This window comes from Trichosurus vulpecula, chromosome 5, assembly GCF_011100635.1.
Source record: "Trichosurus vulpecula isolate mTriVul1 chromosome 5, mTriVul1.pri, whole genome shotgun sequence".
NCBI classification, from domain to species: domain Eukaryota; kingdom Metazoa; phylum Chordata; class Mammalia; order Diprotodontia; family Phalangeridae; genus Trichosurus; species Trichosurus vulpecula.
Window position 1 is genome coordinate 11,910,298 of NC_050577.1, and position 10,120 is coordinate 11,920,417.

The 10,120-nt window shown below is 38.4% G+C and overlaps 1 protein-coding gene across 1 annotated transcript in view; it reads left to right on the plus strand.

Annotated features, from left to right (window-relative positions):
• Window positions 1–6,440, plus strand: part of HDAC9 (histone deacetylase 9) — a 606,615-nt gene extending 600,175 nt beyond the window's left edge. Inside the window, exons 26-27 of the mRNA XM_036759616.1 lie at window positions 1,279–1,341; window positions 3,489–6,440. Of these exons, the coding sequence (XP_036615511.1) occupies window positions 1,279–1,318 (40 nt within the window). The 3' untranslated portion in view covers window positions 1,319–1,341; window positions 3,489–6,440. The remainder of the gene's footprint in view (window positions 1–1,278; window positions 1,342–3,488) is intronic.
• Window positions 6,441–10,120: the final 3,680 nt, after the last annotated feature.

The window sequence follows — 10,120 nt, forward strand, 5'->3', positions numbered from 1 at the left end:
ATGGGTTCAAATTCCTTTTTTTCCCATTTACTAGCTATATGACAAGGAACAAGACACCTAACCTGTCCTGACTTCAGTTTCTTCATCTATAAGAGAGGGGACAGTACTCAGAGGGCCTCCTCTAAACCTCTTAGTCTCAGATTCTATGATCCCGTAAAAATTGGCCATTAATACTGCCAATAATAATTATTCTATTTGATGAGACATTTTTTAATTAAAAAAATTTCCAAGCTACAGAGGTGCCACCATAATTTGGAGGTGTGTTCCAAGCCCCAAATTTTTAAAAAAAGAAAATGTGCAAGATGGATCGAACAGAATGTGTAAGTTGGGCTAAAAGGCTGAACAGTAGTTTCGTCTGAATAAGGGACTGTGTGTGTTTGTAGCTATGTGTGTGGGCATATGTGTGTGAGAGAGTTCATGCATACATGTGTGTTTCCTTATTTTTTTTCCTTTTTCTGTGCACATGTCAGCATTTCAGTTTATCAGGGGAATGCATGTGTAACATTTTTAAGGAAGCATCTGCAGAGGCCTGGAGAAAGTTGCTTCTCTTTGCCCCAGTTTCTACATCTCTCACAAAGTAGTCTTTGAAGCCCTTCCCCCAACACACACCCCACCCCTCCACTAAAGCATTAGTATATGAAAGTCAGATCTTGGGTGGAAAATCTGAAGCAGTTGGGTTTCGTTTTGTCCAAGTGGCTGAGCCCTGAGATGATGCCTAATAACACTAGATAAGCACCAGAGATGATTTCTAGTCCAAATCCTGGGTGCTTTGCAGTGATTTGCTAATCAAATTCAGAATTTGATTTGAAGGGCCTCAGGCAGTCCGCCAATCCAGTTATGAAAAAACAGAAGCAAAAGGCCTCATGTGAGGAACCCCCACTCCCAGACTGGGTGAGATGCTCTGATCTTTCGAATCAGTTGCCCAAGAAAACCTTGTGAATGAATGTCCCTCAAGTGGGATACTATCATTATTTTTTTTCATTAACATCTCTGACTCTCCAAGATAGAAACCATGAGCTTTTCTGAAGCGAGAGTTATAAAATATTCTGACATGTTTTAATATAAACAGGAATGTTTGCCGTGATTGCCGGGATCTAGAATGTTTTTCCACTTGACATGTGTTTATACTTCCTAGGAAAGAAACTCTATTTATGGATAGCTGAATAGCACAAATAAACATCAGAGAGAGCTGAAAAATCAGTTTTGATTATGCATGAAAATCTACCATGTCATTGTGTACTCCTCGGCCCTCTTCTGATTGCCTGTTTATTTTTACAGACCTGCTGGCGAGCCCATGGATGAAGATCCAGCCCTGTGAAGTGCCAAGTCCCCCCTCCCCTGGTATTTCCTGTGTGTGACATCATTGTGTATCTCCCCACCCCCCACCCCCAAGCAAGCACCCTCAGACATGTCTTGTCTGCTGCCTGGGTGGCACAGATCGAATGGAACATAAACACTGGGCACAGAGCACACACAGCAGCTTCACTTGTCCTCTGGATGGACTTGAAAGGGCCTGAAAGACTCCTTCAATGTAACCACTCTGATTCTAAAGTTACAGGCAGTGAGACTGGAGAGGGATGGCCTCCAACATGTGGGCTCTGAATGTGCTATGTGACCCACTGGCAGACAAGAAATTGGCCCTGGGCTAGCCTGCACCCTCAGCACTATCCACATTATAGGGATAGTGATAGCCAGGGCGATCCAGGGGAAAGCCCAAAGAATGTTCGTTCAGACATGTTGAATTGGTTTCGATGGGCTAATTTTTTTCACATGGTTTTAAATTGTGTGCAGGATTTGTTTTCAGCTCTGAGCAAACAAGATAACATATTGTACCTTTGTTTTTACACCCTCGCAAATTCTAGCAAGTGAGAGGTCAAAATTTCAGAGAAATGGGATGAGGACATTTTTAGCCTGAAAGCCAGTGCTACATCCTTCAAAGGGCAAATCAAGGCAGTGTGTTTGTGGTAGGGCACAATTTGGAACTCCCTCTTTTGATTATGCATGAAAATGAAAATGTTTTTTGAGAATGATATCTCTGTTTCACTCACATCCCACTCACCAATGGGAGGACTCTGGCTTATTTGGTAGCTGGAAGTTTCTTTCCTTTAATTAAGAATCCCCCCACCCATTCTTTGAATGACAGTGCTATTGAGTCTCAGGTCCACAGGGACTCACATTTCCTTTGAAAATGGAATAACTTTTCCAAGATGTCCATAATTTGCTTCAAAAGTTTTGCTGAGGCCACATATTTATAGATGCTTGAGTTTTCCCCATGATCACCTCTGTGGCTCAGGTATTTCTTGGCACCCATTTAGTTGGGTTACATTTCTAGTTTAAGGTTATTACTGGGCTCAATTATTTTATTTTCACATTTGAGAACCCACAGGTCAAGCATTGTCAATGAAACTTGGGAGGATTTAGATGAGTATTGTTTTAATCCTTGAAACATGTTGTTATTTATGAAATACCATTAGATACTTGATTTCATGTTGGTTTAACTGAGAGCTGTGCCTTTAACCAGTAATGGACCCTTGACCTTTCCACATATTGCCTTATGGTCAGAAGGTTTAAAGAAAAAAGAAGATTGGAAATTTATTTTCTGAGTTTATAATCAGCTGATATTATGATATGGAGGGTGATTTTTTTTCAATATTCTATTTTTACCTGCAGCAATCACCTAAAACATCAGAGGTAAAATATTACCATCCAGGATTCTTCTTGTAGTATTTAATACCTAGCATTACTTTGGAAACCTATTGGTGTTCATTTTTTAATATATTTTCCTAACTCAAAGGATACATTAAAGCAGTAAGTGAAGATTGTCATGCTTTTATTCAGAAATCTAAAAGGAACCTTAATTTAAACAAGGTTTGAGGGAAGGCCATGCTCTGAAAGATATGCTGCAATGTGGTTTGAGTTAGAGAGGGCTCAAACCTGTAAATCAAAGATGAAAGGTTTCACTCAAGGAGAATTATAGAACTCTCTTTTGTTATAGTCAGACTCTATTTTTCATGTGTTGGGGTTTTTTTTAAGATTACTATTTTAATTTTAAAGACTTTTATTACATATACAAAAGCTGCCGGATACTTGGTTTTTAACATCTTAGAAATCTGAGCCATCCTTTGAAATGGGTAATCTGAAAAGGAAGGTAGCTCTGAATTAGGTAAAAATGAACTTACATTTTGGGAAGGGGAAGGTTCATGTTTATTCATCATGTTGATTACTTTTTTGTCAATTTCCTCCCAAATTTTCATGGAAAACTCATGACACCCTTCTTGCTCATCAGTTGCGAATGGTTCCCAGTTATTGCTTCAAGAAATGAATTTTTTCAGAGATTTGGGCAGAAAATCCTATGACTTGAAAAGATACTTTTCCTATCACATTGTTTAGCAATTTTATACCATATTTTAATTAGAAACATAATTGTATTGCTTTAAAATTAACTTGAAAATGCAAAATATTTGTGTGTTCTTTTCTGTCCCCACCAGGCCTTGTATTTTTTAATGGGAATGGAGAAGAAAGAAGTGTTGGCTCCTGCAACCTCCTGTAAATTAACTGAAGTTTGTGGATTGCTGCTGCATTACTCTTGCAAATATTGGCAAATCCAAGCCTCAGCCATCCAACTCATGGTGCATTCATAGATGAATCATCCATTTGCCTTGCGAGGGGGCATGCATTGGCTCAGAGTTGGGGTCTGTGAAATTCAGGGACAAGCAGAGAAACTCTGCAGAGGATTAATCATGGCTGAATGTGTTTCTGAGCCCAGAGCACCACTGTGTTTTAATTATGCCATTAAAGGAATGGTTGCCCCGAGGGATGGAGCAGAGGCTTTTGGAGAATATCAACACTTCTGAAACACACCAGACATGGTGGAGAGGCCAGTTGCACTGGCTGATGTGTTCTTCACACAATCATATCATCATTGTTATTATTGCTAATAGTTTCCCCAAGGAGGCTACTCAGAGCCCTCCGTCTCCATATAAACTTGACTCCTCTTGTTTTTATCAAAAATCTGCCTCATTCTGATGGACTCTGCTCAATATATGCAGGAAAGTGCGCATACACACACACACACACACACACACACTGTAACATGCCCACACTGAGGAAAAAAATGAAGTTTTATAAATCAGCAGAACAGAATTCGAGGATAAAGCACTTAATTTTTTTTTAATAAAAAGAGACACTAAAGTGCTTAGATAATGGGACCAAAAAAAAAGGTCTCCTATTGTCAAATACTTAAACAAAACCAACTATTCCAAAACTTCTAGGCCTTTTTAATATGAATATCACATTGAAGTGCATAGTACAGAAAAATGAACTTGATGGAAAAATTGTAAATGCTTCTTTGTTAACAATGGAACTTGTGTATATGTGTGAGTATGAATTTTAAATGACATGCTTCCTTCAAAGATGAGAAAAATAGTTTCAGATGGACATTTTAGTGGCTTTGCAGCAAATAAGGGGAGAGCATGAGGCCATGCACTAAGCCATAGGCCCAGAGAATACAGATTTGAAAGATAAAAGAGACCTTAGATGTTAAATAGTTTAACCCTACTTGCATCATTTTAGAGCAAGAAATTGAGGCCCAGAGGCCAAGGCATATACACAATGTCACAGAGGTAAGAAAATGAGGAATCAAGATTCCACCCTAGGGCTGCTGACACCAGATGGAGATGAACTGCTGCTGTCCCTGCTGGCAATTTTTTGTAAAGAATTACAAGTCACACTTCTAATATTCAGGAGTTGAAATCAAGCTCTCACTTTTCTCTCTATTCCATACTATGTCACTTCTCTGTCATATCTAAGACATGATAACCTTTGGATTTTACCTTCATTTCATATCATCCAGAGCCTGGGAACTAGAGGGGATTTGGGGAACTGAAAAAATGCTTGCTGAATGGACTGAAAATAAGGACACCTTCTGACACAAAGAGCTCAGGACCACATGGAAGATGTGCTCTTGCTGGGTCCTTCCAACCTCCCTAAGAGCACAGCACTGCTTTCTTTCCAAAAGTCAATCATAAAGACTTGTAAACTGACTTGGTCTCTTTACAGAATCCATATGGAACTAAAAGAAAGAATGCTCACATAAAAAAAAGACCTCCTGGGCAGAATTTCTCACAATTGGTCCTCTAGAACCTGTGGCTTATCTAGCATTGGTACTTAAGAAATTTTTAGAAAATTGTTATACATTTTGCTAATTTCCTTTTGAAAGTTTCCACTCAGGTTGTCATTATTTGAGCAATATTAGATTTCTAATAACCTCAAATAAGAGAACACAAAAGGTAACTAGCAGGAAGGGGATTCTCTCCAAGCTCAGAAGTCAGCCTGCCGTAGAGTGCCTCAACATCCCAGAAAGCAGCATCTTTCTTTGCATTCCTCTGCTGCCTAAAGAATGAAATCACTCAAGACTGCAGAGAATGTGGGTGAAAAGGGGGGGAAAGCAAGGGGAGGAACACACCTGTGGAATAGTTTTCCTAAAGAAAGTATTTTCATATCCTCAAGAAATGTAAACCAGATGAGCTGTCCCTCTTATTTGAGAAATGAAGGGCTCTCATCGTTGTCATCATTATCACCAGTGTCATCATCATCAGATGATGTTGGAGCTCCCCTAGGGGACAGTGATTCCTGGTGAGAGGACCATTCTTATTTCCATCAGGCTTTCTGAAGAATGGCATTGTCCCCATCATTGTCTTCACCTTTGCCCGGAATACAATAAAATCAATTGATGGAGTGCCAGGCCCTGTGCTAGATGTCAGGGACAAAAAGACAAAAAATAGTCCTTGCCTTGAAGGAGCTTATTTATCTTCCATTCACCATAATTGCTCATCAAACTGGAATGAATTAAAAAATACCAAAATATCATTCCCACCAGACAAGAGTTTACAATTTCAGTGACCAGATGTGAAGTTGAAACAGGGCACTGTTACCCCTTAGGGAGAAGCAGAATGGACAGAGTTGAGGGACAGAGACCAAAGATGGGTCCCTGGATTTTATTGAGATTAGAGAGGTCTCAAATGCTTACTCCCTCTACCAATGTAAGTACATGCTTGAGAATTTATAGTCTTAAAGAGTTGTCTAGAGTCCTGAGAAGTTAAGTGGTTATTGTTCTGGGACCTGTTTATTAATATCTAATTGTATAAGAGGTTTTGCACTACAAAATACAAAAAAGAAATACTTGAACTCACCATTCTAGAAGCTGAAAATTTGTGGTGTGCATGCTACATTAATAGACACTTTCGTACACAACAAATAATAAGTTAACATATTAATGAATATACAAATACAAGGGGAGCTAATATGACATTTAGTAAAAGGGTCTGCAGATTGTTATTCAGTGCATATTACTATGAATAAAGAAGAGTAGAAACTTACAACAAGGGTAATATTTTTTACAATAAGACAACAGATGGATCTATAGAGTAAATATAGATATATATGTGGGATAGAGGGAGGGAGAGAAAGAGGGAGGGAGGGAGGAAGGGAGGAAGGGAGAGGGGGAGCGAGAGAGAGAGAGAGAGAGAGAGAGAGAGAGGTCTCAAAGCTAGAAAGTTCAAGTTCTTTCTTTAACATCCTTAAGCAAATCATTTAATATTTTAGTGCAATGGGCAATTCTATAAGACTATTGGTTCTAGAGAAAGTGACAACTTTTATTAGTGGAAGGATTTTCCTCATCTGAGAGTACCCTATGTAAGGTAAATCACAGACCCTATTCTCTATCTTAAAGGAAAAAAAACAATTCTTAATCCAGTCATAATAGCATAGTGCCTGGCACATAATAGGCACTTAATAAATGTTTATTGACAAACTGTCATGATTTAAAGCTCTAGACCAGGTTTGTCAACCTGTATGCCAATGGAGTTTCTAGCTCAGTGGCCCAAATAAAGTGTCTTCTCTCTCTTGCTGTTCACACTCTGTTTGTGTAATGAAGCTATTTTGTTATACTTGGCACACCATTGGATTGGACCTTGGTTGGCTTGGCTACCTACAATAATGATCTGTCCTTCACAACTGCTAAGAAAAACGTGCATTTCAAAGCCTTTTCTGAAGACTCTAAAGCCATGAGCTTGTACCAGATGTACAGAATTAGTCTGGAATCAAGAATCGATACATATACAATCAAATGAATACTGCTGAACACACTTCTGGCTTATTATTCTTGTTTGTGATACATTTTTGTATCTGTAGACATCCACTGGAGAATGCACTGGCGTGCTCCCAAACACTGCTGAGAATTGGTCTTTAGTCTGTCAAGAACTGTCAAGCGTATCCTCTACATAAGTTATTTTTAAAAATTCCTTTTGTCCTGTATTTCGTATCGTCATTTGACTCCATTGTTGTCCTAGTGTGAATAAAAGCAATTTGAAATTAATCTATTGTTCTACTCATTTTTTAAATTTGATTTTATTCTGAACTTAAGAAATCAAACAAGCATGTCCACAATATGGTGGAATAGAAAAAGAAGATGATTTCACATGAAACTGCAAATCTATTATGTAAAATTTGCTATTCCATTTAAATATATAATAAAGCTATCATGTAACTTTCTTTTTACCCTTTTTTACCTTCCTCTCTTCCTGCCCTAGAGATGGCTATCATTAGACATATATATCTCTATCTGCCTGTATATATGTATATATGTGTATATACATACATACATATATGCATACTACATATATACATATATATTCTATACATCTATTTATCAGTCTTTCTCTGGATGCAGATGGTGTCTTCCTTCATAGGTCCTTTCTAGTTAATTTGGGTATTTATAATAATCAAAATGACGTAGTCACTCAAAGTTGTTCTTAAAACAATATTGCTGTTACTGTATACAACATTCTCTTGGTTCTGCTCATTTTGCTCTTTCTTTGCATGTTTTTCTAAGTTCATCTAGCTCATCATTTCTTATAATGCAGTAGTATTCCAAAATGATCATATGCCACAACTTGGTTAGCCATTCCCTGATCAACATTCCCCAATTGGGAAATGGCTAAACAAGTTCTACACTATCTGTATCCCCCCACCACAATGCTGAGTTAAGTGAATGGGAAGAGTGCTTATGACTATAGCATGGCTTTTATCATGAAAAGAAACAAGAACCAATCTTAGGTCAGCTAGATGGTACAGTAGATAGACTACTGGTCCTGGAGTCAGGAAGACCTGAGTTCAAATTTGGCTTCAGACACTTACTACCTGTGTGATCCTGGGCCACTTAATATCTATTTGCTTCAGTTTCCTCAACTGTGAAATGAGGATGGTAATAGTAATTATCCCCCAAGGGCTGTAATGTGAGGATTAAATATGATTCATAAAGTGCTTAATACAGTGCTGTTCAGTACATAGGGGGCATTCTATAAATGCTAGATATTCTATTCATTTTTAAAATTCTATTCTCTTCATTAATACATGAATCCATAAAGAATGTGTGATTTCTTCAATGTAGAGAATTCCTCCACCCCTCCCCATCCCCATCAACATCAACATAGCTCCTAATTCAGTGATGGCATATTAGATAAATCCTAGGTAATGACCTGAAGCACAGAGAAGTTGGGTCCTATCCAAGGATATCCAAGATTCACTCTGATGCTTGCCAGCTGTATCACCCCAAGCAACTCTGACACTCTAGGATGCAATTCTTTAGGATGGTTTTGTGAATAGCAGTCAATCTGCTCCTAGAAGAATACATATCACTGGTAGGAGTGCTGCTTTTAAGTGTGTGAATTTCAGTGGTCATCCAGATGGAGCATTTGCTTGTTGCATGGTTGGTTCTCAAAAAATCATTCCCAATTTTCAAGTCACATCCCACATTCTCAATGGTCTTAATAGTTTTCACCTTGGAAACTCCAAGTATGTGTTAAACTGAGTCAGGTCAAGTCAACAGACATTCATTAATGCCTACTATGTGTCAGACACTATGAAAGGGCCTGAGAATACAAAGAAAAGTAGGAAAATAAAAACCTACGTAGAGATTTCGAACCCCTGTTCAGTCTGACTAAGCTAAAAATGACTTAGACCTGATGCTGACTTTTGGCCCTCTACCATATTTCCAGTTTACTTTGACTTAGATAATATTTCTGTTTTCCTCTATGACCAACCAAAGCCATTGTCCATTGGAAATTATACTTTTCAATGGTGGAACACTGTAGGATAAGAAGAGATGTAAACTTCATGGAATAGAATGTGTGAATTTATTGTCTGTACACAATTTATCTTAGCTCTCTGGCACAGATTGAAAGCAAATGAAGAAGGAGGAGGAGAATGTCAGAATGCAAAGATGGAGAGCCAGCCATTTGGAGAAGGCAAGGGATAAAAAGTGGAAAATGTAAATGTTCCCCTGATAAACTCACAGATTCACAAGTTGTAGAGGAAGGTGCCTCTACATCTGAGTGAGCCCATCCCTTCCCCCATGAAGCATTGAGGCCATCTAGTCTGATTTACACTTTAACAAGAAATGCCTCTACAAAATACCCAACAATTGGAAATTCAGCTTTTGCTTGAAAGTTTTTTGGTGGGAGAAAGGGATCCATAACTTTCCAAGGCAGCCTTTATCCATGTTTTAGCAGCTCCAATTCTTAGGTAATGTTGCCTTACCTTGCAGTCATGCTTTTCCCTTTGTAACTTCAAGTCGTTGTCTTGGTTCTGTCTTTGGGGACCAAGAAGGAAAAGGATATGTCCTTTTCTACATAACAACCCTTCAGCCTTTTGAAAGGAGTATACCTGCCACACCTAGTTCCTTCAACAAATAATCATATGAAATCAAGTCAAGCTCTTTCATCTTCCTCATTGCTCTTCCATGGATACTTTCCAGCTTAACAATGTTATTTCTCAAATATAACACCTACAACTGAACACAAGAATAAAGATATGATATAACTAGAGTGCTATATGGAGGAATAATCACCCCCTTGGTCCTGCCTCTCCTTGTACACTTCCCTCATGCAGCCCAAGATTACATTAGTTGAGTACAGCACAGCACCAAGCACATAGAAGGTGCTTAATAAATACTATTGACTTTTTGACTGCTATACTACACAGGTGATTCACATTAACTTTGAAGTCAATTGACCCCACCACACCCTACCCATAGATCTTTTTAAGTAGAAACTACTACTTA